Here is a 16363-nt window from a genome sequence, read left to right on the forward strand (position 1 = left end):
CAGTGAGGGCTCACAGCCTGTCTTAGAAAAACCAAAAACTTGATTCTTTGATTTTTGATGATTGAGGAAGATTGGCACTAAACTCTGGTCTGCACATATACATAACAAAATAAACAATAATAGAATAAAAGTACTGGGAGTCAGAGCTGTAAGGAGAGTGTGCTTGTAGAGGAGGAACAATACTACACAGTGCCATCCTGGCTACCATGGAACTAAACCTAGCACAAGACTGAGGGAAAAGCACTTGTGCCCAATGGAGAGAAGAGCCTAGGCAAATTCCTCCAAATCAGAGAATAAAAATGAGACATTAACATGATAAAACCCTACAGCACAGTGTGTACAAGCCCTTAAGAGCCACAGTCTAGAGTCAAATGAATAAAACAGAACAGCAACACGAACTGTCAGCACTGTCTTCACAAAGGTAAATCTGGACGCAGCTGTGACTACTAAAGCACACTAGGAATACATACAGTCTCATGACAGCAACACTGTACTAGCATCCAAATAAATACAACAGCAACACTGTACCAGCATCCAAAAGCATATAGCATAATTTATGGTTTACAAAGAATTCACAGGGGGCTGGGAGAGATGGCTCAGAGGTTAAGAGCACTGGCTACCCTTCCAGAGAACCCAGGTCCAATTCTCAGGAGCCACATGGCAGCTCACAATTGTCTGAATTAGGTGAAGTGACCTGACACCCTCACAACAATGTATAAAATAAATTAAATAAACTATATTTTAAAAATCTATAAACATAATCAAGCATACATAAACATTTTTTAAAGAGTTTATAACTTAGCAATTTTTGTTTGGTTGGTTTGATGTGTTTTGGTTTTTGAGACAGGGTTTCTCTGGGTAGCCCTGGCTGTTCTGGAGCTCATTCTGTAGACCAGGCAGGGCTCTGGGATTAAAGGGGTATGCTACCACTGGTGACAGTTAAATTTTCAGATGGTCAAAAATTCATTAAGCCTAGGGGCTGGAGATCTAACACAGAGCGTCCCACATGGTAAGCAAGTACTCTGCTCTACCACTGGCCAATACTCCCAGCTCCTAATTATATCATCTTAGGATAAAATTTGACTCCCTGCCTGTGATGGTTTGCATATGCTTGGCCCAGGGAGTGGCTCTATTAGAAGGTGTGGCCTTGTTGGAGGAAGGTGTCACTGTGGGGGGTGGGCTTGGAGACCCTCCTCCTAGCTGCATGGGGATGCTCAGTCTGTTCCTGGCTTCCTTCCAGTAAAGATGTAGAACTTAGCTGCTCCTGCACCATGCCTGCCTAGATGCTGCCATGCTCCCACCTTGATGACAATGAACTGAACCTCTGAACCTGTAAGCCAGCTCCAAATAAATGTTGTCTTTTATAAAACTAACGCTGGTCACGGTGTCTGTTCACAGCAATAAGACCCTAACTAAGACACTGCCCATGCACAAAGACACCAAAACCCAAAGCAGCTCAATACTTAGAATATATTTCAGATAAACGATATGGGATCAATTTATCTATGAATATAATCTAGGGTATCTTTCAAAAAAGTAATACTCATACAAATAGACATTGGAAAGAACATGGCAAAAGATTCCCATTTTTTTGTTGCAGACATTTGATTGCACTTTGAACCCGAGACTGTGTTATTTACCAAAAAGCCCCATTTCTAGTTGTGTGGCTCGTACTTTAGCACACACCTTTAACCCCCCTGACTGACACACCCTTAGTACCTTTAATTCCAAACAATGAAGGTAAAATAAGGTGGCAGAAGGAATCATCCAATGTTTGAAAATTATGTCTAATTCAGTGGCAAAGTGATGAATTAGAGAGAGGTTTGATGGAATATGATAAGCCTATCTCTTATGAGAAGGGAAGGGGGGTAAAGAAGGAAAAGAAAGCTACTTAAGAGAGCAGTGCAGAGACACAGGAGGCAGGGGAGAGGAGGGATAGTTACAGTAACAGAGAGAACAAGCTAGACACAGGTGAAGATAGAACAGACAGAGAGTGAGGAGGAGCCAGAAGATTAGAACAGATTGCTAAGTTAGGATGAGGCCAACAGAGCAATTCAGACAGAGAGAAGCCAGATTGGATCAGTCACCTTGGAGAGGAGTTTGAGCCAGAGCAGCTGAGGTGAATCAGCCAGCCGGAGATCAGAAAGCTAGAGAGGATGAGTGTGTCCAGCAGTAAGTCTCAGAGGCTGGTCTAGATAAGACTATACGGAGGCTAGAAGCCTCCAAGACTAGGACTAGGTTAGGAGATGAGGTGGTAAGCCTTAGGGACAACAAGTTCCTCAGGGAAATCAAAGTTACATTGACATTTCTTAATATGTTCTACTGGCCTTAATGACAGAACAAAAGAAAACCTATTATTTTTTCAAAAAAGTTCCAAGATATAGATGTATCATTATTAATTTTGGTTTTTCAAGACAGGGTTTCTCTATGTAGACCAGGCTGGCCTCAAACTCAGAGATCTGCCTGCCTCTGCCTCCTTAGTGCTGGGATTAAAAGGGTATGCCACCATAACTCAAAAAGTAGGACTATATTTTGCATAGAATTATAAATGTTTCAAAGAGGCAGATTTTGCACAAAATGCACTCATACCTTTAATTTGCTTCCGTAACTTTGTAAGCTCTGTCATCCATTTTAATACCTTCGGATTGGCTGCAATGTCACTGTAGGAGGGCTGCAAAGTTATGGAATTGGATCACTGACATTTGTAATGCCCAATAGTTACGTTAACTTATCCCTCATAGTGTTTACAGTTCCCGTCCCATAAACTTTCATTCCTCTCACTTTGCTATCAAGCTCTTATAAAAGCAGGTCATACAACTAGAAGGGGCCAAGTCTGAAGGCAGGTCTTTCGTCTCTGGTCATCAGACTTTACACACAGGGTCTGTCTAATCGGTACAAAGACACACTGTTCTCATTTCCCCCTCCCCTTTTGTTAGTGTGATTTGTGTCAGAAAAGACACAATAATTTGTTAATGTAAAGAATTTGGTTTATGAATTCTAAAAAAAATGTCTGCAAATGGAAACAGATACACATTGATACAATACTAAGAACACAGGCACAGAAATTAACAACTAAGGACCCCCTGGCTCTCAGGCCTGTATGATCACTACTATTTCCCTAGCATCTCAGATATGCACTCTTTAGGGAAAGAACTGGAACATGCTCTCCTAAGTAAAACCCTCCCCTCAGCTCTAACGTGAATTCAAGTTTGACCTAGGCAGCGCTACAAGCTTACCTTGCTATTTCTTTCCCTTTCAAATTGCTCCTCAAATTGTCTGATTTTTTTCTGAAGCTTCTTGACCAACTGATAAGGTGTTCTGTCTTCTCTTTTTTCATCTTTTGAACTGAAGGATGACCTTCGAATTCTGAATTAAAACAGGCCAACACGGCGCGTTGAATTTTCAAGTGTCAACATAGCATTACTTAATGTCCCTGCCATGTTCCTATTACCACTCAGGACATTTTACAAGGGAAGGGAGAGCCAGCATGAAGGCTTGAGCAAATAACACAATAATAATGGTAATAATCATCTTAAGTGAAATTAAATTTCTAATACTAAAGAGCAGTCAATAAATAACTTGGCTACACATGTGGGAACCAAGAGTCTCAGGCTGGAGAGGTGAATCTAGCTGCTCTTCCAAGAGGACTCAGGTTCAGTTCTTAGCACCCACATGGCATCCATAATTCCAATCCCAGGGGATCTGACACTTTCTTCTGGCCCCTGGAGGCACTATACTCACATATATAAGCCCACACACAGAAAACCACATACAAAAAAAAATTAAAATGGGAGGGCAATATAAAATGTATTTAAATGACAAGATTGCTTATTGACTCCCTGTCATTTAGACAACATAACCCAGCCTGCAGGAAGGCAGTGTGCTGTGTCACTGCAGTCCTGTCAGAGGCTTTGTACTGTTTATTTTTGCTGTTGTTCCTATTATTACAAAACTCTACATTTACCTATACAGCACTATGTGCCCAGTGTCTTCAGAGGGCAGAAAAAGGCATCACACCTCCAGAACTGGAGTTACAGATGGTTGTAAGCCATCATGTGGGTGTTGGGAACTGAGCCTGTGTGTCCTCTGCAAGGGCAGCAAGTGCTCTTAACCACTGAGCCAGCTCCACAGCCCCAAAGCATTATAGTAGTGAATGCTGGCTAAATATAAGGAAGTGATGTTACACACACATTCTCCCACTGAGGTTAAAACCCTGTGTTAACACTCAATGTTGAGAATAAAAACCCTCCAAAAAGGGACACAACAGCAATAGAAAAGGCCACAGAAACCATGCAGCTCACAGTAAAGACTTCAAATTGTATCTTGCATTCTGAACTTTACCAATAGTAACAGTTCACCATCTCATTCCAGATAATATCTCCACACTAAAGCTGTAAATAACTTGCAAAAATTCTATACAGGAGCAAGGCAAGATGCCTCAGCAGGCAAAGCACTTGCTGCCCAACCTAGTGAGTTTAACTCTTTAACCCACAAAGAGTTAGAAGTGATATAGATCCCTCACAACACACACTCCTCTCCCTCTCCCACAATTACACACTTAAAAAATTACTGTAAAAAGATCTCTGTGAGTTCAAGGGCAGCCCGGTCTACAAAACAAGTTCCGGGACAACCAGAGCTGCAGAAAGACCAGTGCCCACATTAGGCAAAGGCAGCTGATCCCCGAGGCTTGAGTTACAGGGAGCTGTAAGCTGTCTGATGTGGGTGCTCAAATCGGGCTGCTCCTCTACTGTTCTCCAACCCTACACAAAGGCTCTTTAAAGACAGACAGACAGACAAAGGCACTGCTGTTGTGTACCAAAACATCTTTTCCTATTCCGTGCCATTTCTAATGTTTGCTTGCTGCATTTTTTTCCTACCGAAAATACTCAAGGCAGTTTCCTAATATTACAGCATTTGTAAGTGTTTGCTAATGTTAGCTGATTTTTAAATGTTTAGTTTAATTTTGTGAATGAAAGTTAAAGGTATGCACAAGAGTTCGGGAGCCAGAGGCCCGCAGGGTTAGACGCTCCTAGAGATGGAGTTACGAGTGGTTGGGAAGTACATGGTAAGCTGAGAGCAGGCAGCTCCTCTGCAGGAACAGTATACACTCTGAAGTCACCATGCCATCCTCCCAGCCCAACATGTGCACATGGGTGCAGGTACCCACAGAGGCCACAAAAAGGGACTGAATCTCTGGAAGCTGGAGTTATGCACAGTTGTAAGCACACAGTGTGGGTACAAAAAATTGAACTCAGGTCCTCTTTAAGCCTCTTAGCCTCTGATCATCGCTCCCATCACCCCCCACCTCAATGTTAGCTCTAAAAATGATAAATGCCTTTCACTGCTACTGAACAAAATAAATTATCCAAAACAAAATACATGTAAATTGAAATCTTAGGTCTGGGGATGCAGCTCAGTTGGCAGAGTGCCTTCTTGGCATATAGAGAGCCTAAGTTTGACCCTCAACACCATATAAACCAGGCACAGTATGCATACATGTTACCTTAGCACTCTGGATGTACTTAGGGTGCACGAAACCCTGTCTCTAAATAAAAGAGTTTTATAACTTCTGAAAATTAAGCTGCTTCTATTAACCAGAGTACTTGTTTGTGGTCATGTTACTTATGCAAGTTTTTTCTCTGTGTAGCCTTGTCTGTACTGGAACTTGCTCTGTAAACCAGGACTTCAAACTCAGAGATCAACCTGCCTCTTCCTCCCTAGTGCTATGATTATGTATGAGCCACCACATCCTGGCTGCTGCAAGTATTTTAGAGCTCTTCTATAACTTGCCTTTTACTTTGAGAAAGTTAATCTAAAAGCATCTTGTCATGCTGCTGAGCCTGTCAGGGTTGCTGCCTCTGCCAGCCTGAGGGAAGAGGCCGCTGAGGGCTCTCTGTGTTTTAACTTCTGTCCCAGTTTTTTTTTTTTTTTTGTTTTTTGTTTTTTGTTTTTCTTTTTTCCGGAGCTGAGGAACAAACACAGGGCCTTGTGCTTGCTAGGCAAGCACTCTACCACGGAGCTAAATCCCCAACCCCCTCTGTTCCAGTTCTTTAGCATTCCTTAGTACAGTATGTATCCAGGTCAGCCAACTGGGGGAGCTCTTACCTCAGATGGAGGCATACCCAGAAGCACTAGGGTGCCTAGAATGAGCCTTTCTATTTATGAGATACAGATAACAGGCTCCAAGGTCTGATGACTCAACTTGTTCCCATCCCAAAGAAGTCTTTCTCAGCCAAAGGAAAATGTTGTTTGTGTTATGGACTATGTAAATTTCCCTTTCACTGTCAAGTCAGAGAGTAGCTGGGAAAAAAGTATTAAATCTCAACCCATGGCTCCTGGAATTTTCTCAGCAAGCAGCAGTAACCCTGAAGAGTGCCTTCCATCATTTGGAGGCCTCTGGAAGAGGTTAAGAGTCCTTAGCGTCTGTTCTGTATGTGCACCACCAACTGTCCATTTCCTCTGACTATCAAAAAAGTTTCCCAGAATGTAAGACGATCAGCAGACAAAGGTGTTTGCTGTGCAAACCTAATGACCTGAGCTTGATGGCAGACCCCAGGTCATGGTGAAAGGGAAGGAAGTTGACTCCAAGTTGTCCTCTCACTTTCACACACATGTCACAGCACAAGAGCCCCTGTCCCCAACACATCATCATAAAGACAGTAATAGTAACACATTTCAAACTTATCTGAATAAAAGTAATCAGAGACTCCATTTTCAACAGCATAACTAACTTGTCAAGCGGTGGTTTCTTGACACTGTTCCAATTCCATAAGCTGAAAGAGCTTTCCAGCTTGGATCCAGCAGACATTGGAGCTGCTGAACCAAATGAATGGGAAAGGAAGGGAGGCGCGGGGCTCTACAGGAGCGGCACCAGTCCCTTCTCCACGAGAGTTCTCTGTGCCTCTGCCAGCTTGAACATTTCATGGATTTTTGATGTTGTTTTTCTCTTTCGCATTTTCTTTTTGTATCCTCCTCAACACCTCCCCCCTCCCCTCCCAACACACACACACACACACACACACACACACACACACACACGCACTGTAGAGGTCAGTGATGCCATGCCATTTGACAGTACGCACTCAGGCTCACTCAGTGGCATGGCAGCTCCTTCCAGAAAGTGTGTGCATTCTATGATGCTACAAGAAGATGCCGGAACCACTGCACCTCAATAAGAGGACATTTCACTTAGCGCAGTACAAACTAGTCAACTTCTCCCTTTCAGAGTTCTGCATTCCAATATTAGTAAATACATGACGACTAACGGCAGGAAATGCCCACAGTCTAACAGTAAACCCTAAGTACTACGTAACCTCAATAAATTCAACATTCAATAGCAAGCGAATAGAGCGATGTCAATCACAGGCCTGGACGGATTAGTGTACAAGAGTAAGAACGGCCTCTCGAATACATGAGACCACATACCTAGTAAAGGAAAGTGCCTTTGAGGAGAAATCCAATGCTTCTGGATCATGTAGGAAACGCTGGCTTTGCCCAAAATCTAAACTACGATGAGATAATACTGGAGGGCAGTCCTCTCCCAGAGGGTGGTGAGTCATCCTTGCAGCCTGTGGAGACAGCTGAGCTTCTCCAGACTCAGAGTCTTCCTGCCAAGACTTAAATGCAGGAAATGGCTCTGTGAAACAAACACAAGGATAAGATTATGGGTGTCTTGAACCTGCATCATTGTATAGTGGGTTCATTTTACATACAGTAGTGAAAAACATCAAAGCACATCTAGCATAGTAGCATAATCATGATGCCCGCTTCTACACTCTTCATCCTTGTCACTAAGAGATACTGCTTAAATGCCTAACCTAGTAACAAGAACAAGAAAGGATACTAATAAGCTTAAGTTTAATTCTATACATGCTATATAACATAATCCCAACTCAATATTCTAAAGATGGGATGCAGAAAAACATTTTTCAAATACAAGTGTCTCCTCAGAAACATGAACTGTCAGTAGCTATATGAACTGTCTCTCACTATCAGATGGCGGCTGCCTATGCTAAAATATGAAAATCTTCCCATACTACACAGAGTACTAAGACATGGAACTAATGCCATAAAAACTTTAATATCCCAAACGAGGAGCTAACTTTAGCCTGTCCACAATATGTTAAGTAATAAGAAATAATGTTAACTGTTAACATGATTAGTTAACAGTGTTAGTTACTTCTATTATTAGGTTCCTATGAATAAGACACACACACACACACACACACACACACACTTTAATCCCACAATAGTATTTAAGTGGCAATGAAACATCTGTGGCTCTCCCTAAACACACTGATTTTATTACAGTGATCCTGTAAGCTATGTTAATAAGTTATATCTCTTCTCATACAAACCATCTATAAATATATGTCAAATACAACATTAACTTTAAGCACCACTGAGTATGGGAGAGGAAGAGCTTCTAGATACATCTTAGAACTAAATCCTGATTGATAGCTATTGCAAAAGCAAAACAAAATGGGAACAAGTACCAACAGTATTAAAATTTAAAAAGTTGGGAAAATAAGACAACCACTTCAGCAATTTAGTTTAATGCTATGTATTAGCCATTTAAGCATTATCTTTTAATAGTTTTTAGAAAATTTACCTTGCCTTGGAGGCCTAAATCATTTTGGTTGACTAAAACTTGGGTAACAAGTGTGTAATCCCAAAATGACCTCAGCAACAGTGATTTCAAAGCAGCCCTTGTGCCTGTGTCCCAGCAGATACACTCATAATGAACATTTCATGACAAATGTTAACGTTTTAAGAAAAGAAATCACAAAAACCCTTTTCTGAGTTTTTAACACAAAAGTTTCCTTTGGGGACAGCAGGAGAAGGGCTAACAAAAGACAAACCAAGTGAACCACACAGGGAAAGCAAAGCTGAGCGGTGGCGAGCTGTACTTACCCTCCCCATCTCTCTGCAGATGCATTGTTTTGAAATCAATGAGGGGGAAAGTGATAAGGCATGACGCTAATAAAATGGAAAAAATGGCAAAAAATACTAAAGTGAACACACAGAGCAGGCAGAACAAACCATACACATAACACAACACCAAGGGCACAGAAGCATTTCCCCAGGGCCAGCCAGGAATTCGACTTAAAAACCTGCTTCAAAGAAAGGACTACCTGCATACTTTAAGCAAGCATACATTTCTGTCCAGCAAGTAAGGCAAACTCAGAACTGATTGTTATTAAAACTCAGACACAAGACTGATGAGCCAAACCGTTTAACCACGTGTATTTGAAACTTTTTAGTATGGTTGACAGAAAAAACAACTTCCTTAAAGGCTGAGGATGGTATGGCTAAGAGATGAGTGCTTCGTGGCATCCGAAAGCTCTAGGTTCAATCCCAGGACCAAAAAGAGAAAAGAAAGAAAAGTCTCTCTTTTGCTCATGCCTCATAAAAATACTACTACTGTATGTCATCCCAAAGTTGTCAGCAGAAAACCTGAGGGCAAGATGATATCCACCTTCATTGAGACTCTTTGAGCAGCTACTGTAAACGCATACTGGCTGTGGTAGGGACATAAACCTGCTTGCTAACTACCCTTTGAGAAAAAAGTAAAGCCTCACTTACTAGAAAATGGTCAAGAGGGCCAGAATTTGTGGAATCATTCCCCCCTTCTCTACTAGAGTCATATCAAACAAAGAAAATATGTCTACAGATTTCAAAGTACATAAAGTCTAAAGAAATCTGTTATCTTGAGACTTAAAAGAAATATTCTAACACCTAATTGTAAAAAAAAAAGGGGGGGGGGGTGGGGATTTGGCTCAGTGGTAGAGCGCTTGCCTAGCAAGCGCAAGGCCCTGGGTTCGGTCCCCAGCTCCGAAAAAAAGAAAACCAAAACAAAAAACAAAAAAAACCAAATAAACAATATTCACATTTGTGGCAAAGTTAGAACATGATCATGACAACCCAGGCTAGGAAGTTCACTTATCTGTCCACTAGCACTAAGGTTCTGAAGGTCACTGACCCTACCCACTTCTGGAAAGAGAGAGACCTACACGGACTTATCATGACTGATGAGAGAGAGAGAGAGAGAGAGAGAGAGAGAGAGAGAGTGTGTGTGTGTGTGTGTGTGTGTGTGTGTGTGTGTGTGTGTAGGGGGTTAAGGAAGCATCAGGTTCTCTTTGGACAACCTCTACAAAGCTCAAGCTATAGAGCCCAGCCTCTCCAAACCATGGAAATTGTTCCTTAACTGTGTTTAACACAGGGTCAGAGCCTTCAGTCAGAGATCATAAGTGCTTAGTTATCTCCATCTCCCACTAAAAGAGACAAAAGTATCCTAGTCCTCACCTTCAGAGACTCTGTTCTTACCAAGGTTCCCAGGGACCCTCTTTTAGCCACTGTGCTTTTCCACTGTTTCCTTTCCTTTTCACATCCAGGACACGTGGTCTTCACTGTCACCAGTGTGCTAACATCTCCTAACTCAAGGGAGCTTCTGCATTAATTCTAAGAGTTCTGAATAAGTCAAACAGAACCAACTTCATTTAGGTGAAGTTAAGGCTCACAGTATGCCACTACACATGGCAAAGACAGAGACCTAGAATAGTTGTGCATAGGGGAGGGTCACAGTGAAGATTGGCAGGCAAGGATTTGCTAAAAACTTTTAAAATATGGCTGGACTTTAGATTAAAACTCAAGAACAATAAAAACCTTACACATTAAAACTATGGTCACATGGCAAAGGTGCTCAGGGCATGGCACTGCAATTCCTCCCGGTATTGCCACTGTGCCAAATAACTGGCCAAGACACAGTAACCCCAGGGCTCTCCAGCTGTATGAACAGAACCCGGGCTGAGGACCCTAAGCTGCCTCCTGTTCTCTTATGAGGAGGGCTGACAGCTCATGGAACTAAATGGCTGTTCGTTTTCCCTTCTCCAGCATCTTACTTCACAGTTGATAACGCAGCACACAGTGCTGACAGAGGCTCTCTCCACGACACTGCACCACATTTGTTACTTAGTTATCCATTTTGTCAGGAATCTTCTTTATGGATTTCAAAATACGTAATAGATTCTTGGGTGTTTTTCCCAAGTAAATAATTTAGTACGTAAATAATTCACTCAAGTCCCATATCTGCTTACAATTTATGGTATTTTTAATGTAAAATCTTTAGCAAAAATTTTCAGTGTAAATTTGCTAAGTTTTAAGAAATTTTAGCATCTCCCCAAAATACTTTTGCACTCTATAATACAATCTTCGCTAGACGTACCAGTAGAGAATTAAAAACATAAAAACCTGCTGCTGCTGATTATGAGGTAGCTGGATACCCTGCTTAAACTGGTAAAGTCATCGAACTTCTATCACGCTGAACTTCCAAAGACTAAGACACGGCATCTGATTAACAATTAATCTGCGGTATTCGATTCTGGGTACTTCTTACTTTTAATCAATTTTGATCTTTCTCTGAAGGAGGTGCACTGGAGGGGCACTGAGATGGTCTGGTCTTGAAACTCGTGATCATCTCGTTCCCCCAAATGCTGAGTCCCAGGCATGCATCGCTGCACCCTTGGCAGCATCATAGCTAATAATCCAGGTACATTCAACGAATGAGAGAACTGCCCTACTAATGTACTTGGGAAAAAACCAAACAAACAATAAACTTCATTCCCCCCCGCCCCCCAGAGTAAACAGACCAGGATGGCAAACACTGTCCAGAAGAGGGCAGGAGTCTCATCATGCTTTGGGTTCTTTCAGTTACAAACAACAGCGTTTGGGAACTTAACATGTTGGGGTAAAATTACCTTCCCATTTGTCACCATCAGAAACATTCTTCAGATCTAAATGTGCAATCTGTATACATGCTGCTTCTCCGTGAACACCAACACTCTGACCTTCGGTTACCTCCAACTCAGTGTTGGCATTCAAATCGCGTATCTTGCTACTAGAATCCTGTATTTTAAAATAAAGAATGCATCTTATAACCATGACTTTTCACAACTGGCTCAGAGACAGTCAGCACACACATATCCCTATGTCCTTTTCATTATTGGGCCAACAAAGCCAACTGTCCCATTTCTACTTACCTGTGCATGGGGGAGGGGGCTTTTGTTTGTGCATTTATTATGTGCATCACATGCATGCCTAATGCCCAAGGAGGCCAGAGAGGGCATCAGATCCTCTGAGACTGGCTACAGAGGGTTATGAAACGGCATATGGGTGCTGAGAATCAGATCCTGGTACTCTGGAAAGGTTTGTTTATGCATTTTATGTATATGAGCACTTTGTCTACTTGTGCAACCAGAAGATGGCATCGAATCCTATGAATAGACAGTTTGTAAGCCACCATGAAGCTGCTGGGAATTGAACTCAGGACCACTAGAAAAGAGAGCAGCTAGTGCTCTTAATGGTTAAAGCCATCTCTCTAGCCCCAAGCAAATTACATTCCATTGTAAATTTACACCTTACAATGTCTTACTAGGAAACCAAATTTGGGTCTCTCTCAAATGTAGGAAAGTACTTTTCATAACCCACAATTTTATACCCACATTAATTACTGCTTAATTTTACACATTGGACTCCTTTCCACTTACTCAATATAAGACTAAAGGCCAGATATAATAACTGACACACTGAGCAACATTTTTTTTTTTTTTTTTTTGGTTCTTTTTTTCGGAGCTGGGGACCGAACCCAGGGCCTTGCGCTTCCTAGTCAAGCACTCTACCACCGAGCTAAATCCCCAGCCCCTGAGCAACATTTTTAAGAACTATAATATATAGATAGTTCTTACCAGAATCAAGTGGGGCAATTTATCAGTGTCACATAATAAATATTCCTTCCTAGAAACACAAATATAATTATTAGCATATAAAGAATACAAAGGTTACTTTTATTACTTCTTACCTAGATTCTTTCTTCTCTTCCCCAATATAATTAGCATTTAAAATTTGAGAGGAAATGTATCAACAGGGCATATATGCCCATTCTTTGGAGCCCTATATCTGAAAAATCACACAATACTGAAAAGATCCACAGACTCACTTCAAGCTTAGAAAATTAATACTCTCTACCACTCCCGCCCACGCAAACTAACCCCCACAGAAAAATCTTTATGAAAGGAAAATTAAAAACCAATTACAGCAGCCAGTGAGAACTGATGCATATTAGAAAAAGATTCCACAAAATAAATATTAGCTTTAACCAACAGGTTTTAGTCTATCCATGCAAAGACTTTTTAAAAAGTTTGGATCTGTCCCTCAAGGCCAAGCACAATCACAAGTATATACTGCAATCCACAGTTACATTTAAAAAGAAAAGAAAAAAAAAAAGAAAAGAAAAAAAAAGGAAAACTTAATTCACCTGTAGTTCCCCAGAAAAATGAATCCCTATTTAAGAGTCATATTGCCACAATCTCTACCTCTTTAGCCAGAAAACAAAGCAAATGTTACTGATGCCCACGATGGGAAATTCTCCTCAAACAGATCTGTGCTAATTTAAAACACATAAACCTAAGTGCCTCTTTAAGTGGTCATAAAAGTGGTGAGCACTTGGAAGGCAAGCCCTGATTTAAACACTGAAGTTACCTCTTTATATGGAAGTACTTACCCTCAGTGCCTGAGAAATAGACTGAAGTCCCTCAAGGCTCAAGGCCATCTTTTTTTTTTGGGGGGGGAGGGGCTGCAGCAAGGTGGGGGGGGTTAGGAATTGAGACAGGGCTTCTCTGCATAGCTCCTGGCTGTCCTGGAACAAGCTCTGTAGACCAGGCTGCACTCTTTTCCACCTACTCCTGCCTCACAAGTGCTGGGACTAAAGGTATGTACCCCCACCACCAGCCTTCTTCAACATCTTCTTTTACTTAGGCTGGGAGCAAATGGTAGGGCAAGTTAGATTCACTCTCAAAGGCTTACTCTGAAAGATACAACTTTCTAAATCTGAAAAGTGTGAGTAGTATTAACCATACAAAGTGTAATCCACCTAGCCAAAGAACTCTGGATCTACAACAAGTTTGCTAACCTAGACACGAGTTGAAGAGCAAACAGTTTCCCAAAAAGACTGGGTCCTCACTAAATAGATACTTATTGTTCTACCATATCCCGATGTCATCTTTCTGGGGATGCCTGTTAATCTTATATCTTCAGCCCATAGCTCCAAAACTCCCTGGGCTGGAAGAGGATCAGTTCTGCCTCCTGAAAGGAAGCACAAGGAACTGCTGTAAGCAGGAAAACTGTGGACCTTCAGAGTATGAGGACACTCCAGAGACACGGCTCCAAAGAATTTACTTACCCTCCAACAACAGGAATCTGCTCAAAAGACAGCAGCATTAACAAGACATTACCTGACCAACAGGCTATCAGCAACCAGTAGTGCAGTATCAGACAGAGCCCTCCTTACCGAGGATCACCTCTGCTAAGACTATGAAGATACAAGTTTTGGCAGTTTCTGAAAGAATGATGCAAAGGGTAACAAGACCCAAGTGACCAGGAAAAACTTTATCTACTGACTGAAACACTCTGTAAAAGCTTTTCCTCAAAGGGCCTGTCTCTGAGAAGACACAACATTTGGTGGAGCTCACTGTCCCAGACATGTTAACATGGATGCGGGTGAGCAAGCACCAGATGGAAAGACTGTCCTTGGACTCGGTGAGGACGAGCAGCAGGGACCAAAACCATCCCATGCTTACCCACCAAAGCAAGTTTTCTATCAATTTTTGATTAGCTGGCCATAGTAGTACTCAGACAATCAACTCACTGATGGGTCTGATTACAGTATCAATAAATTCTAATTGTTCTATAAATCAAAGTTTTTGTTATCTCTAAAAAAGCTGTGTTCTCTCTGACTATGTTCATACCTAATGTTTGTCTGTGGCTAGGAAACTCTAAATATTTATGGTTAGTAATTTATCTTAATCTACCATTAAAATTAAAGAAGCCTGATTTTCTTTTTACCAAATCCTGTCTTATAATGGATAGATTCACCCCAAGCTTTCAACCTCTGTGAAGAGGTTGTTCTAATTCTCAAAACAGTTTATCAGCAACAAAAAAAGGCTTACCTCTCAGGACAGCCATCTTCACTATCCCCGTGGTCACTACAAGGCTCTAACAGTATACCTACAGACTGACAAAAGAATACCACCATTTACCAGAGAAAGGTGCCAATCTAGATTAGGACATTAGAGCAGCTCTTCTATACAAAGTTTACTCTTCCTCAAAATCCCAAACATTAAGTATTTGCAGGGACGTTGGTCTTCCCTCTCCTAGTAAGTAATAATCACTAGTATCCTCTTTCCTTAGAATTCGCTTTTGGCCAGGCAGTGGTAGTACACACCTTCAGTCACAGCACATGGGAGGCAGAGGCAGGCAGAATTCTGTGAGTTCAGGCTCTGGCCTGGGTACATTTAAAATAACTTCTTTCCAGGAGGGGTTCAGGGAGGGCACTTGAGCCTCAGAAGCACAGAACAATCTACTTTTCAATGAAGAGTTTATTAACACTACCTCTGGCAAGAAAACCAACCGGGGTGTCACATGCCTGTAATCTCAGCATCCAAGAGACAGAGGCAATTAGACTCAGAGTTTGGGCTCATCCTAAGCTACCGACCAGCCTAAGCTATATAAATGAACAAAATAAACATTATACAAATCCCTTCAAAATTACTACAGAAAGTGTATAAACATTTTCACATTTTTTATAATCTCTAAAATCAATAAAAACTTCAATTCTTAATTTTTATTCATTATTAGCATGTGTTTGCATGTGGACACATGCCAAAATGCATGTGTATAGATCAGAGGACAAGTTTCAGGAATGGTTCTCTCCCTCCTCTGTGGGTTCTAGGAACTGACAGGCTTGTGTGGCATGCACTTCTATCCACTGACAATCCTCAGACTCTTTAGAAGCTACATTTCCAACTACATACTTCCACGAGGCTGGACTGTTTGCTACTCTCTGTCCAGTCAAATCTACAGCAGTGTACTGAATACAAAAAGCAAGTATGAGACCCCTAAACTGTCCTCTAAGCAGGCATTAATTATATTTACAAACATAAATCAATGCAACCCAACAAATTAAAACCTTTTATGAGAACAGCCTTTTCTTTAAAGCGGTATCTAGGGAAAGAACTTAGCTAACAAGACCGCACCTCAGCAAGCATGAAGACCAGAGCACCTACATAACAAGCCAGCCCCAGCAGTGCGGGCCTGCAATCCCAGCACTAGGGAGGCTGAAACAAGAGGATCCATGGGGCTTACTGGATTCTAAATCTACCAAAGTGCCAAGCTTCAGGCTCAGTGAGAAACTCCATCTAAAAAAATAAGGCAGAGAAAGAAGGAGGAGACTCATCAACCTTTGATCTCCTCATGCATATACACTTGTGCAACTCACACAAACCTGGATGGAAGGCTCCAGCCAAACATG

At 41.6% G+C, this 16363-nt stretch overlaps 1 protein-coding gene across 50 annotated transcripts in view; it reads right to left on the reverse strand.

Annotated features, from left to right (window-relative positions):
* The window catches only part of Fam13b (family with sequence similarity 13, member B), an 86684-nt gene that overhangs the window by 12171 nt on the left and 58150 nt on the right, over positions 1 to 16363 (reverse strand). For 22 of the 50 annotated variants that reach the window (NM_001106158.1, XM_087592513.1, XM_087592526.1 and 19 more), the window contains 6 exon segments: positions 2590 to 2671; positions 3237 to 3366; positions 7426 to 7636; positions 11757 to 11904; positions 12744 to 12792; positions 15003 to 15067. In NM_001106158.1, the coding sequence (NP_001099628.1) occupies positions 2590 to 2671; positions 3237 to 3366; positions 7426 to 7636; positions 11757 to 11904; positions 12744 to 12792; positions 15003 to 15067 (685 nt within the window). 50 annotated transcript variants of the gene reach the window in all.

This window comes from Rattus norvegicus, chromosome 18 (genome assembly GCF_021556685.1).
Source record: "Rattus norvegicus strain SHRSP/BbbUtx chromosome 18, alternate assembly SHRSP_T2T, whole genome shotgun sequence".
Classification (NCBI taxonomy): Eukaryota; Metazoa; Chordata; class Mammalia; order Rodentia; family Muridae; genus Rattus; species Rattus norvegicus.